Genomic DNA, 15,501 nt, shown 5'->3' on the forward strand with positions numbered 1-15,501 from the left:
CAGTTTGAAAGTAGAGGAGTCTTAGGAGGAGGAGCTTGGCACAGGTAAGGGGAGGAGGGAATACAGGCATGTAAGAAGGGGGTACATGGTGGGTGGGGAGGGGGGGGTAGCTTGAATGTGTTAATACACAGGAAGACTGCATCAAACCAACGCACTGCTCTGAGGCAGCCTGAGCAGCTGAGAGGAGTGCGTCAGCAGTACATTCACGTTCCCACTGAAGGACAAAGGGAGGGGGGCAGAGATCTTAGTTGCCTGCAACACACATGGAGGTGGGAGAGGAGGAGGAGAGGAGGGGGCAAAAAGAGAGATTGGAGCATAAACAAGAAGAGAAGACTGGGATTAGGATGCCGCTGCCGCCCGCCTGTGTGTGACGGAGGGCTGCCTTGTTGAGCGCTCGCATTGCCGCCTCCTCCTCTCCATCTCCCTCCCATAGCATCTCTTTTGCGCACTCTATCTTCCCCTTGCTCTTGATCTGTCACTAGTTCTCTCTCTCTTTCCCGCTCTCTCTCTCTTTCTCTCTCTCTCTCTCTCTCTCTCTCTCTCTCTCTCTCTCTCTCTCTCTCTCTCTCTCTCTCTCTCTCTCTCTCTCTCTCTCACTGTTCTAGTCGGGCTACTGCAGCAGTCCACCAGCCAGCCAGCCAGCCAGCCAGCCAGCCACACACATGGCCAACTAACACAACTTCCTACCTCAGCCAGCCTCGGAGGAGGAAAACTATCAACTAAGCAAGACGACCGCAGGAGACAAGCTAAAAGGAGGACCGGCGAGTGCAGGGACGAGACCACGATCGCCGTTTACGGATACGGAGCCGACTTTGTCACAATTCCATCCTCTCTCTGTGTCTTTTTTTTTTTTTCTTTTTGCTCTTGAGGACAAGAGCGCTCCCTCTCGTGTTCTCGCTCACTCTTCAACAGCCTTTTGCCAAGCTCCGGCAGTGCAGCGCAGCCCCGTTCTACAACTGACACCACCCCACCTCCACCCACCTTGCAGCACTACCACTACCATCTCTCCCCACCACCATCACCACCACCCCCTCCCTGAGGAGGAATAGACGGATTACTGCTAACTGTGCACACGGCAGCCTGCAGCTGCTCTGACCGGGCCAGCCCGATGCTGGGAGGAAGCAAGAGAAGCACAGAGGAAAAGGAGAAGAGGAAGAGAGGAGGAGGATGAGGGGGATGATTGTGCCCGGAGTTCTTTAGCCTTTTTCTGTTTCTCAGTCTCTGTCACAACAGGGCTAATCACCAGCCGAGGAGCCCTTGGCAAAGTCACACTGAGGGAGGTCTCGCCACCAAACAAGGCGACCAGCATGGATCAGGAGACGGCCGGACTGTGATTTTATTTTTTATTTTTTACTTTTCGTCGCCTCCGCTACCCCAGTAAAACTGACCATGGATCCGTTTTATATCTGAGAGACTCTGGGCTGGGAGGGTGATCTGGGGCAACAGAGATCCACGTACCTGGCAAGCCTTTTTGGCCTTACCTGTACCCCATTAGTGCTCAGTCCTCACAACCAGGAGCCATTTTGTACCCTCAGCCAATCAAGGGACACCACGTTCACTCTGAGAGGCAAAACAAGATGAGTAAATCCTGCCACACTGACCCATGGACGAACGTTATAAATCAATGAGACGGAAACGATTTCCAAACTAATGAGGTAAGTCTTTACTGTTCCTTTCAAAGCTTATTTAGATGTGTTTCCCTTTTCAGCCCTTGTCCTAATCTCTCTTCACCTCTCTCTTATTTCTGCTTCTGGCGCATTCCATTTTGATGCAGCGTCTACCTGCACTGTCGATGGAACTCAGGAGCCTCAAGTTGCTCCAGCCAGGCTAGGGTGATACATACTCTGGTGTGTGCCATCTCCCCCCACCATGCAGAATAATGTGCCCTCCACATCATGAGTCCTTTGGGCCAGGTTAGTGTGCAGCCTACCTGGAACACAGCCCTGCTTGCCGTGCTCTCCCTCATGGTACCTGCCCTCAGTATGTGCCAGTCCAGCAGCCCAGCACTGGGCTCAGCCAGCTCGCAGAACTGTCCAGGCATGTGCTCCTGCACCAACCAGCTCAGCAAGGTGGTGTGTACCCGCAGAGGCCTGGTTCGGGTTCCTCCTAACATCCCAGCCAACACCAGGTACCTTAACCTGATGGAAAACAGCATAGAGACCATACAGGCTGACACCTTCAGGCACCTGCATCACTTGGAGGTGCTGCAGTTGGGCAGGAATGCTATCAGGCAGATTGAAGTGGGGGCCTTCAATGGCCTGACCAGTCTTAACACTTTGGAGCTGTTTGACAATAGGCTGACGGTCATACCCAGTGGAGCTTTTGAGTACTTGTCAAAGCTAAGAGAATTGTGGTTGAGGAACAATCCCATCGAGAGCATCCCGTCTTACGCCTTCAATCGCGTCCCCTCTCTAATGAGGCTAGATCTCGGAGAACTGAGGAAGTTGGAGTACATCTCCGACGGGGCATTTGAGGGTCTTCAGAACCTCAAGTACCTCAACTTGGGGTTGTGCAACCTAAGGGAGTTCCCCAATCTCTCGCCCCTCGTGGGTTTGGAGGAGCTTGAAATATCAGAGAATGTTTTCCCTGAACTCAAACCTGTCGCCTTCCACGGCCTCAAGAATTTACGTAAACTGTGGATTATGAACTCCGCCGTCACCACCATTGAGAGGAATGCATTTGATGACATCAAAGCTTTGGTGGAGTTGAACTTGGCTCATAATAATTTGTCATCTCTCCCCCATAACCTCTTCACACCTCTACAGTACTTAGTGGAGCTACATCTGCACCACAACCCTTGGAAATGTGACTGTGATGTAGTGTGGCTCTCCTGGTGGCTTAGAGAGTACATTCCCACCAATTCCACCTGCTGTGGACGCTGTCATATCCCGGGCCACATGAGAGGGAGATACCTGGTGGAGGTGGACCAGACCACGTTTCAGTGCTCGGCACCATTCATACTCGACGCTCCAAGAGATCTGAACATCTCGGCGGCGAGGGTGGCAGAACTGAAGTGTCGCACAGCTGCCATGAGCTCTGTTAGATGGCTTCTCCCCAGCGGGACAGTACTGACACACGGTTCGATTCACCCACGGATATCCGTGCTTAATGACGGAACCCTAAACTTTTCCAATGTTCTGCCGTCAGATACAGGCGTCTACACTTGCATGGTGAGCAACATGGCAGGGAATTCAAACGCCTCGGCTTACCTAAACGTCAGTAACGCCGAACTCAATACATCAAATCTGTCCTATTTTACTACCGTAACCGTGGAGGTATTGGAGCCGACGGTGGAAGAAACCCCCAAACCCAAGCCCACTTCCCCAGCCTCGCCTTCTGTCTTCAAACCTGTCTTCATCTCCACCCCTACCGTGCTGTTCCAAAACACGCAAACCCCAAGGCAGGTGTCTATCCCCACTGCCAGAATCCCCAGCGGGCCTGCTGCAAGCCTGGATGAAATAATGAAAACCACAAAAATCATCATTGGCTGTTTTGTTGCGGTGACCTTGTTGGCAGCGGCCATGTTAATCGCATTCTATAAGTTGCGTAAGCGGCATCAACAGAGGAGCACAGTGGCCGCAGCCAGGACCATAGAGATCATACAAATGGAGGAGGAAGTTCCTCCAGTTCCGCCCTCTTCTGGATCTAGTGGCTCGGAGGAGACGGGGTTGGTATTGCCTACCTTAGTGGAACACAACAGCAACACCTTTAAGCCTGGCTTTGTGTCGTCCTCTCGCCAAGGGGCCTACGCAGCCCATTGGACCCAGAACAACACTCTGCATCGTTCAGCTAGGAAGCATCACAGCCACATCAGCACCATAGCGGATCCTTATATCATTAAGACTACTCATGGAAAAGAGAAGGTTCAGGAGACCCAAATCTGAATAATGTTCCCCGTGGGTTTGTCTCTGACTCTGCCCCAAACTTTTGTCCATGTCGTAGAATGCACAAAGAAAAAACATGGTACCTTTCTTTTGTACAGAAGTGCAAAGCAGAGACACTTCTTGTTTCTTGTACATGCCTATACATAAGTATATCACTGAAAAGAATACAAATCTATATATCTATATACGTACATGAGACTATCAGGACATGGTATGACATGCAGATTCTATTAGAAAAGAAAGAAATTTGACACTATTTTCTAATAACAGGTGACCTCTGTTTCAAGAATGCTTTTAGTAAATGAGGGTGATACTCGCTAGTGCGGAAAAGGAGGTTTTGGACCATATTTAGGATGCAGTAAAAGATGAGTGTTTATGTATGGTTTCTGATCACAGCCACACAGAAGCAAGCTTCATTTATCCTGTGCCAAATACGATATGCAATAAATCGGTATTTCCCGAAGAAGGAGGGAAAAAGAGGACACACAAGTCAAATGTGTTTAGATTTGAGCATTTTTGTAAGGATAGCGATGGCACAGTTCGAGCGTGTGCTGCTCAGTAGCCAAGAGACAAATGCTTTTGGACTGCAGTACATTTTCTGCAGCTAAGATTTAACCCTGTGTTTGCTGATGTCATGCTTTGACCGTTGTTTTTTTCAATCTAAACATGTTAATTCGATCATGACGTGCAGACTAATAGCAGTTGTTGCAAATACTTTGTTCTGTTTCTGGGTTGCATTCTGTTGTGTTGTTTCTCTCCCTTTTAGGTTTTGCTTCTTAATGGCTTGTGTAGTGTTTAGGGCTAATTTAGTAATGCATTACAGCAGTTGCCTGACTTGTCTCTGCAAGGGCTCATTCTGATGCTAATTCTTTAGCGGAACTGACATGCGGTGCAATGATACAGGGCTTTGCAAGCCCATTCTGGTTTTGGGAAAGAAAAAAAAAAAAAAGATTGCCGTTAAACACAATGAATGTCTGTCTGGTATCCGGGGCTTTTTCCATGGACTACAGTGACTTTGTTTTACCAGTTTATTTTGAGGAACACTATTTTTATGGAGAGACAAACAGAGGCTATGAAAAAAATAAAACATTTTGATTTGTATTTCTTTAAACGGAAACACATTAACCCCAAGTCTTTTGTGTGTGATTTGTTTAATCGTAAAAAGAAGGGACCGGATTGTAAATCTCCCCTCAAACCACCCATCTTACGCTCCTATGCATTTACTTGGTGTCTGCATGAATGGGTCTTTAAGTAACTGGTGTACAATGCTGCATTATACCCCACAGTGGGGCTCTATGCAGGTCAGATAGGCTGTTGGTCTTTGATTCCTCCACTTCTTCAAACATTAATCGTTTTCCACTGACTGAGCAGAAAAAAAATACATGTATCCCACAGTTGTACAGTTTGTGGGTTTCTTTTCCTTACATCTGCAGGTTCCACTGTATAATTTAGTGTCTTTTCAACATCATCTCATTAGCATCTGCTATAAAGAATGCAAGCTAAACTTGTCCTAACAATGGGAAGTAGACATATTATTATTATTATTATGTTTTCAATGTATGGTTTGGACTTATGTTCATTCATTCACATAAATTCCAATCAATTTATATATACATACTGCAGAGTGTTCACAAGCACTATTCAAACCCTGCAGATAGCTAATCATTTATAAAATGTTAAAAAAAAAAAAAAAAAAAAAAAATTCCAGCTGTGGCTATTTGCAGAAATTAGAGTCCGAGCCCTGCGATGATTATAGAGCATGATGAGTTGGCAGGAACAGCAAGGCTCCACTCAACAGCTCCAGGCTGGGGGCTCTGTCGCTAATCACAAAGGTTAGCCATCATCTCCGCATTCGCATTTTGTTCCTTGACCTTCCTCGTAATCAACATGGTCTGATGAGATTTTAATGAGAAGTTTGACATACAAGCAAAAAAGATATTGTTTTCCAAACAAGGCTTTTTCCCCAGTGACATTAGTGTTTGGGTGCGAGTGAGGTATTCGAAAGACAAATCATAAAATAGGCTAACAGGTGGTGCTTGTGCTGTGGACCAAGTGTTGTTTTCCACCAAAATATTGTTTAATGGATTCATAGCACAAATGCCTTTACTAGAAAGTTAATTCAGGAAAAAAACGAACCAAAAAAAAAAACGCTAATTCAAGTAAGTCCAAAACATGCAACTTGTAGCATTAATTTTCTACAAAATTAACAAAATGCATACTTAATTAAAAAATTCCTATTGTTTATTTTAAAGGTTGGGGCATACATTATATAAATAAGGCAAAAAAGGCTGATTCAAGTACTTAAAAATATGTACGTTTTGTACTTTGAACTAATTAAAAACGTAATAATTAGTTATAGGTCAGTCGTTTTGTACAAACAAATACATAACTTCATAGTGTTTATTTTTGGTTATAGGAAATACATTTCATAATAGAAATTACCATTCCTTTAACAAATAATTTCCTACATATGTATTAGTTTCTGTACATGTTTTTTGTACAAAAGTGTGACTTTAGTGCTTATGTTTGACTTAATGGATTACATTTTATGCTGAAAATTGATTCATTGACAAAATGGCCAGCGCATCTGCCTCACTGTTCAGAGGTTCTCGGTTCGAATCTCAATTCTGGCTCTCCTGTGTGAGTTTGCATGTTATATCTGATAGTTAGTATGTACCGGGATAGGAAATAAATTGATGGGGGAAAATATAGGCCAATTAAGGTACCCAAAACATACATATATTTTGTACTTATTACAGCACATTCATTTTGTGCAAAATCCAACTACCCGGTAAATTATCCAGGGAACAGGTGCTATTAATAGGCGTGACTATACATCTGGTTCAGCAAAAACAGGGACAGTAATTATGTAACAGTCTGTCGTATGGATTGAATGGGAGCAGGTTATGTCAGGATGACACATGGGTTGTTAGTTACTGTAAGTGTTTTCTGAAAGCACAGCAGGTAGTGTCAGTGTACAGGTGGACCTTTTTGTGGAAAATATGAGGAAAAACACCTGATAAGATTGATATTGCACAATTGAGTATCAAACTTCAGTTAAGTTTTTCATTGAAATCTGAAAAAAAAATCAAAGTACAATAGTGCCTGGAATTAAGAGTTAATTTCAGTCATTACTCCAAATCTTGACGCATCGTTCCCTATGGAAATGAATGGAAATGCCATTAATTCCAGATTAATGCCATTTCCATAGATTAATAATCCCTCTCAGCCTCCCCCAAAAAACACAACAAACATATTTTCGATGCTGCTTTCAAAAAATGTCTTGGATGCTGATTTGAAAAAAAGTTTGACCAATAAAAGATTGTGCAATACGGATTTTACCATGCGTTGTAATCTATAGTTGTGACGTTTCAGAAAAAAGTTCCACCTGTTGTAGTGCTGTGTGTGTGCTCAGTAAGATCCAGTAACGTTAGTTGTTTTTCACAAAGGATAAAGATTATATGCCTACGGGTTTTGTTAAATTAAGGGTGTACATGTGTTACATTACTGCCACATGGGTCATGAATCCATTGTGGTGTTTCAGATCGCTTTTTAGCATTAAACAATTTGAAGACTGTTTTTTGAACAATTGTTCACTATCTGCTCGGGTGACCATATTTTGACCCCCCCCCCCCCCAAAAAAAAAAAGAGGACACTCGGCCCAGCCTTAAGATACGAATATGAATGTATTCTTATCCAATTAATTTCTTTAATGTTAGTAATGCCCCAAAATATTTCTCTCCTATTGTATGGCAATGCACATTTACGGTTGCATCTGATTGGTCCAAATTAGATTAACAATTCCATATGATTTTTTTGCACGTCTTTTGCATTCTGCACTGCATGTGCCATTTTATGACAATACATTTTTTAATATATTGTGCAGCCCAAACATAAATAATGCCTCTTCTATATAGGTAGAAAATACAACAAAAACATAGTCTGTGTTGTGTTTATATGTTCAATCAATTAAAAGTAGCTATCTTTTGAAGTCTTACTTAAATAGGACAATGTTCTAAATACTACCACTTCCGTAGAAAATCCATCTTTAACAAAGAATTACCTGCTTATTTAAAAATGAAAATAATAAAACAATAGACTCACAACGATGTTAATTTAACTTAAGTCTTTAGTTTTCTTCCTCCTAATAGATTTGTTTCACCATCATTCCCAGGTCTTAGAAATAAGGAACTCAGTCAATTTTGCAGATACTGCCCCCATACAGCTTTTTGGTGTTTTTATGTGTCCATATGAGCTTTGAGATATCTGGCCGGCGCCTTTATTAGACATTGGAATATATAGATGAGAGCTTTGCACACTGTTACCTTTTACGTGTGTCGTCACTGTCACCGTCCTCAGCTCGGAAACAAGTAATCGTAACACAGCTCTCGGTCCAGTGACTTTAACCGCGGTGGTGAAAGGGATGTTGTATGGCTTACTTATTCAACTGGGGCTTCATTCCATCCCATTTCAGTAGAAAAAAGTTTTCTATGGCACTCACGCTTACTCACACTCACACACACACTTGTCCTCCCGCTGCCTACTTTTCCAGGTTCTCTAAAAGTCAAAATCGTCCTCAAGTGGTCATACAATGTGGCCATGGGACAGTGGTAACGTATGCCTTCGGCCTTTGTGTGTCTACATGAAACCTGGTATTTTTATTGCATACCTGCAACTGTTTGTTGTCACTACGTGAGTCACTTATATTCAATGATTAAGTTGTTTCACCATGGCTGCTCTTGTGCCTTTGCCAGATTTTCTTTAGGCCTCTAATTGGCTATAATGGTCTTGAAAATTATAAGATATTACACCACTTTTGATGTGCGCCACTGCAGTAACATATTTTTTTCACCATAAAAAAAAAAGAGCTACCATCGCTGTATAGCTCAAGTCAATATACATGATTGACGTCCGTGCCAATGAAAAGGGTTAAAAGAATGAGCGTTGGGTTACACGTGCCACCGCTCTCCGGCAATGTCTAGTGTTCTCCCATGCAACATAAAGATATACTGTAAATCCTTCCTCTAGTTTCCTCCAGTTTGAGCTAATGATATCCTAAGCATTTAGCAGTAAGGCAGACATAGTCGCATTTTGCTGTGGCTTGCGTTTTCTTTTGAAGTAACACCTTCCTGCGTGATCCGACTCATTGTTGACTTTTCGGTCACTCAATAACTAATGTAAGTAGCAGAGCTGGGCATTCCGCCTATCCGTCGCCGATGAACGCCCATTTTGCTGACGGTTGACGAATGATGGGAACAATTTTTAAATAGATGGATTAAGCATAGACGGAAACACCTTTATTTAATCTGCCATTCGTGAAAATTTGAGTGAAAGTTTAGTCGGACTCTCTGACAGACAGCTGTTTAAAATTAGAGTCGGACCGGCCTATAGAGGGGTACTATTTTTTTCCTCCCGGACAAAAAGGCGATGGAAAGGCACCCACACTGCAGACGGATGATGAATGAAGAATGCTCAATTTTGGGTAAAATGCCCAGCTCTGGTAAATAGTTACCCAGGTAAGTTTTCTTTTTTGAAAAACCTTCAAATATGCCGAAGAGTCCGGATTTTTGATCATGGGCCAGTTTCATACTGTAGAGCAGCAGACCTGGCGAGCAGTTGAAGCTCAGTCTGAAAAATGCATTTTGCATTTTTTTGATTGCGTTACAATGTCTTTTTCATAGAACTATGTGCAATTGGAAAATGTTTCAGCATACTGGAATTCCTCGACACTGAGGTGGGAAAGCACTATTGTTCATGGCGTGATGTGTGTTTGAAGTATACATTCTTTCCTTTAATTTTGTTTACAGAAAAGACATCTCTATACTTCCAGTTGTCTCATACAAATGGTCCAAACAGAGTATCGTGCCGTATTCCTTGGCAGTAACAGCATTATCATGATTGAAAAATGAATTATTTAGATTACTCATACTGTTAAAAGTAACGGCGTTAGTAAAGCCATTTACTTATGATGCTGATACAGCCATCACTGATGAAAGATTTGCAATCAAAATTATTTAGTAGGTTTAACATATAGTCTGTCGTGACCATTTCAACAGCAGATTTGGTAGGGAAAAAACACTCACGCAGCACAGGATAATAGCTTAGGAAAACAGAGACATCCGGTTAGCAGCTTTCTGACTTTGATCACAAGGGGAGAAAAATGCTCAAATTTGCCCGTATTATCGATTGCGTGCCCCTCTTTGTAGCGGCACAGCAGTGTTTGATTTACCGAATGAAAAAAAATGTTCATCAGAAAATAGGCCCATTAAGATTATTATCATTTGTAATCTGTTGTTTTGGCACCGTTGTGTTGTTAATGGGCAATGATGAATTAAATCAAGCAATCAACGAACGGTCCCCCTGGTATGGATTGCTTTAAAAACATATTTACCTCTCCTCCCTGAAGCCGGCGCTACAAATGACGAGCCAATGCGTGAGAACTTCCCGCCAAAGACATCATTTAGAGCAGCCTGTCGGAGGCTTATGTTATCCATATTAGCGAGGCATGGCAGAGATGAAAAGAATGAAGTGGCAGCACATACAGTAGTTTGTCTCACTCCAGCTCGATAGGATCTGCAGAGACGGGGAGGAAAAAAAGCCAACAGGAGCGAGCGGCGATGACATGCTGTGGCTGCCGTTGTTTGAGCTAAAGGGTTTGTTGCAAGCGGGTCCTTGAGCCTCAAGATCCATATCTGTTAATGAAGTCTCCAGCAGTACCAGGCAAACAGTAAGTCTGCCAAAGTTTCCCTGGTGACTGATGCTTTTCCACGGCCACAAAGGGAGAGTAAGAAATGATTCATGGTCGCGCTGCTATTAAGAAATAGTCTAGACACCAATTCTCTTAGCCCTTTTGTTTTCGCTGCTTGATTAGTCAGCCTACACGTGACCGCACGCTGCTCTCTACATCTCATCTCCCTCCGTGCAGCTGTTACCTTCATTTTTTTTTTTTTTTTTTTTTAATGACCAATTCTATTTTAATGTGGGAGAGGAGAAAGCGCTATCTTATATGGAAAAAAGGTCAGTGGAATTAATGATGCAAGCCTCCAGACTGTTTAATTGGTGTTTCAGTGACACTGATTCTCTTCTTTTTGTCATTTGCCAGACACAAACATAATTTATGTGTGTCTAAGTGATATTTCATCATAAGTGACCTGACATATCAGAAGCTTGGCACACCAGATGTGATCCTCTCAAACTCCAGCCATCTATTTTATATGCAGCCTTTCATTGCTTACGTTTGGGCAGGGAACACCCTGGACTGGTCGCCAGCCAATCGCAGGGCAGACAAACAATGATTCCACTCATATTTGCAACTATGGACAATTTAGAATAGGAGGCTCAAATGGCTTGGGGGCCATTGGTAACCCGCAAGATGATATTTCGCGCCGCCCTATTTGACACGAATGTTTAACGTCGGGCGGCACGGCAGTCGACTGGTTAGCATGTCTGCCTCACAGTGTGGGTTCGATCCCGGCTCCGGCCTCCCTGTGTGGAGTTTGCATGTTCTCCCCGTGCCTGCGTGGGTTTTCTCCGGGTACTCCGGTTTCCTCCCACATTCCAAAAACATGCTTGGTAGGTTGATTGGACGCTCTAAATTGGCCCTAGGTGTGATTGTGAGTGCGGTTGTTTGTCTCTGTGTGCCCTGCGATTGGCTGGCAACCATTTCAGGATGTCCCCCGCCTACTGCCCGAAGACAGCTGGGATAGGCTCCAGCATGCCCCGCGACCCTTGTGAGGATAAGCGGTATCGATAATGGATGGATGGATGGATGTTTAACGTCAATGCGGTCCACGCATGTTCTTGCCCTGGGCCTTTTTGTGTCTTTGTTTTTGTTTTTTTTGATCACTACCATAGCTCAGGCTCATGACAGCTTTAGGAAAACGTAACTCTGAAGTGACACCAAGGGGAAGGAAAAGATATTGTGTCACCTGTTCTTGCATGTATTTTTTAAAACCTGCTGTGGAGATAGGGTTGGCAACGAGAGGAGTGAATTTCAAGAATAACAGAAGACAGATTTTTGTTTTGTTGTGTAAAGGGGCACCCAGCATGTCTTGAATGCACAGAAAGTTGCAGTGCTCAAGAAATCAGATGTCATTACTCAACTCATTATAATACTCTGCTGAGGAGTATGAAAGAGAGAGGACCGGGTCACCAATCTTATCCACATTCCGGAGACCTAATCATGGTCTGAACTGTTATTAATAAAGATTGAGAAGATTAGATTAGTTGTACTTTTTTTTCATACTTGAACTCCTTTTTTGCGTATCCTTATAGTCGATACACCTAGATTATACAATATTTCCAGCGGCCTCCATGTAAGGTTGAGACCCCTGATTTAGAGTCTTCAATTACCCAAAGAAGCATCTTTCAGGGATGTGGGAGGAAGCCGGAGTGCCCGAAGAGAATCGACGCATGCAAAGGGAGAACATGCCAACTCAGCCTACACAGGAAGGCCAAAGTCGAGATTCAAACTCTGAATCCCAAAAATGTGAGGCAGATGTTATAATCCAAGAGGCTACTGTACTTGCATTCTCCCAAAGTCAGTGTTATGTTTTCTTATCTATCAAATGTGTGTGTTTTTGTGGGTCTTCAATTCTATGATATTTTCAAATTACAATTTGAATATCATATCAATTTCTTCTCATAGAATTTTCTTGTCATTGAAGGAAATGGAATCAAATGTGAAATATCATTTTGTATTTGAACAGCTCTATTTCCAGCAATTACAAAGTGGTTGGGCATATTTTCAGCCACACAAATCTTCCGCTATGGCGCAACTCCACTGGCAAGCATTCATCTGCTCAATACATCACTGGCATGGAAATAGGAATTCCGAACATTTGGAGAGCGATCTCCATGCATCCATTTAATGTAATGCTTCTCCTCATTGGGGTCACGTGAGCTGGAGCCAATCCCATCCAACCGTCTGCAATCAACCAGTCACACTCACACCTATTGGACTCGTTAGAGTTTTTCAATAAATGTAATATGCATGTTTATGGACTATGGTTGGAAGCTGGAGTACGCAGGCAAAAACCCACTATGATGTTGTCTGATTTCAATTAGCATATCAATTTGCTCTCATGAGAGTTTCAGAGGAAACGTGATCAAATGTGAAGTCTCATATTGCAGATGAATATTTTCCCAGCAATTATAAAGTGGTTGGGCACATTTTCATTCATTCTCGAAACTCATTAGATTTTTCACTGGAGCGATGCTGTGTAATGACCATGTACAGTATAAATAGAATGCCACTCAGTTGAGCGCCGACCTCCGCCAAGGCCAAACCACTTGTGATGAAGTGCTGCGTCCATGAGGGAAAATGCAACCCACACGTTTACTGTCTTTTGGACGCTTATTTTTTTTCTTTCAACTTTGGGCTGGCAACTTGCCTCGTCACAACCACTTAGCACCACCCACAATAGGCCCCGCGGAGCGTGGGGAGTTCTGATAATGTTTTGCTATTTTTTTCTGGTGAGCAATGAGAGCAATAAGAATGGATTTAAAAAATATGACCCACGGATACATAGCCATGTTTTAGTTTATGTATAAAATAACCTAAAAAAAAAAAAAAAAAAAACATACTGCCAAATTATTCTCATACTTAACGTCTTACAGCTGCATGGTGTTATTTTTCACAAGCATCTGCTCTGATGTAGTTGTTTATTTCTTAATCATCACTTCTCTTGGTATAAATTATGAATACAGTATATTGTACTTGGGCAGTATTGTGAGGCCTGACATTGCCATCATGCAGCTTTGAGGCACATGCACGCACACACCCACGCAGTACAGGTAATTGTCCCTGTAATTTAGGACAATGTGTTCTGATTGGATCAGTGCAACTCTAAATAAAGAGTGGCAGCTGGACATTGTTCCTGGAGGTCTGTGTCTTTGTCACTTTTCTGTCTCCATTGTTGTGTGTGTTTCCAGTTTTTTATTTAACCTCTCCCACTCACTGCCTCGGGAGGTAGGAGTTTGCACAAACACTTGCTACGCAGCTACATAAGGAAAGATGTGTTGCGAAATCAAATCTGATTGCATAGTCAAAGGAGGGCTCAGGAAAGTCTTTTTTTTTTCAGTTAAGTGCTTAGGCAGGGTACGAATGAGGGGTTTGTTCACTCATTTATGATTTCAGACTAGTTTTCGTACGAGTGAGCACGGCAAGTGCGCGTAACTACAGGGCTTTGCACTTGTAAGCAAACTCATTTTAGTGAAAAATACATTGAACAGAAAGTGTGAGATTCAGTATTTGGCTTACGGGTGGAATTTCAGAATGAACCTAAAATCACCTGTGTAGGTGAACTTGGGTAAAGTTTTTAATGCACATGTCCAACTGATCAATATTTCACTATTTTTTTCCACAACATTCTGTTCCCTAACAAGGAGCTGAATTGCAAAATTCACAACAGTTGTTTGATCAATCAATGGACAATTACATTTCCTGGTTCAATTAGAGTTACAGTAATATTTAAACAGTTATCTTCCTCATGCTGTACACATTCTTCTCTGTACACTTCTCATGTATGAGTTGCATTCAAGAGCGGCAGTCTATTTTCTTATGCTATTTTCACCGTTTTCAATTGGCTAATTGAGGGGACAGACCATTTGTATCTATGTTTATAAAAATATGAATTTACCATATTTGGACATAGGGGTTTTCCGCTAAACAGACAATATATATAAAGCCATGTAAAAAAAAAAAAAAAAAAAAATGAAAACAACCGTGTTTCTTCAGTTTCCTGTTTATTTTAAATGCCCATTACAACTAAAGGTACATTTGTTTGGACCAATATACTGTACTCATGACAACAAAAAGAGCTCAAGAGTGTTGAATTTAAGAGCTGATGGAGACATTTTCCAAAGATTTCCTTGACAATAACCAAAATCACTTCACAAGTTCATACATACATTTCAATGAGGTTGTTAAGTCAAGTCAACTTTATTTAGATAGCCCTTAATCACAGAAACGTCTCAACAGGCTTCACATGCCCACGGTTGACAAATATTAATGACATCCCCTGATTTGAGCATTGTACTGTATTGCCAAAAATGGTGCATTTAGGCATTTCGTGTTTTCTTTTGTGTCACTTACTTGATACACTTTTAGTGGCACCAGACATTAAAATGAGCAAGAAATTGAAGAAAACATGGTGGTCACACAATCTTTTCCATGGCTGTATATATCATATAAGGTGTCTGTTGCTGTGACTAGTCAATACAATTCATACTCTACAAAAACTTTTATTAGAATTACCATGGTTTATTTTCTTCTCCTTCAATTTGGATATTGAAGATGACTTAATTGACTCAATGTGCAACATTTAACTAGGATGCCAAATAAAGCTCAGAGTCGGGAGGATGCCGACCGCGGCTTTCCACAACAACTTTGTTGGCAGAATCAAACCATCCAGTTGCGAACTTGTCAAACTTCTACAGCTTGGCAGTTGTACGAAATCATTCAGCTCATTTTTTCTGCTTTAAACTTGATTTCCGTCTCATTTTTCCTGTTATGCCTTTGACCCTGCCAATAACATCCAAGGCCTTTAGGGTTGCTATGGTTTCCCTGGATTTCAAAGCAGCTGTGATTGGCTGTTGAGGACATAGTGGTAGACAC

General features: G+C 42.4%; 1 protein-coding gene across 1 annotated transcript; it reads left to right on the forward strand.

The window, feature by feature from the left end:
* Window positions 1–211: 211 nt before the first annotated feature.
* lrrc4.2 (leucine rich repeat containing 4.2) lies at window positions 212–5,245 on the forward strand. Its single transcript, XM_086029402.1, has 2 exons — window positions 212–1,655; window positions 1,775–5,245. Exon 2 carries the CDS (start codon window positions 1,896–1,898, stop codon window positions 3,882–3,884), a length of 1,989 nt encoding a protein of 662 aa, XP_085885528.1. The 5' UTR covers window positions 212–1,655; window positions 1,775–1,895; the 3' UTR covers window positions 3,885–5,245.
* The last annotated feature ends 10,256 nt before the right edge of the window (window positions 5,246–15,501 follow it).

Source organism: Filicampus tigris, chromosome 4, assembly GCF_054856515.1.
Source record: "Filicampus tigris isolate MCC_2025a chromosome 4, RoL_Ftig_1.0, whole genome shotgun sequence".
NCBI lineage: Eukaryota > Metazoa > Chordata > Actinopteri > Syngnathiformes > Syngnathidae > Filicampus > Filicampus tigris.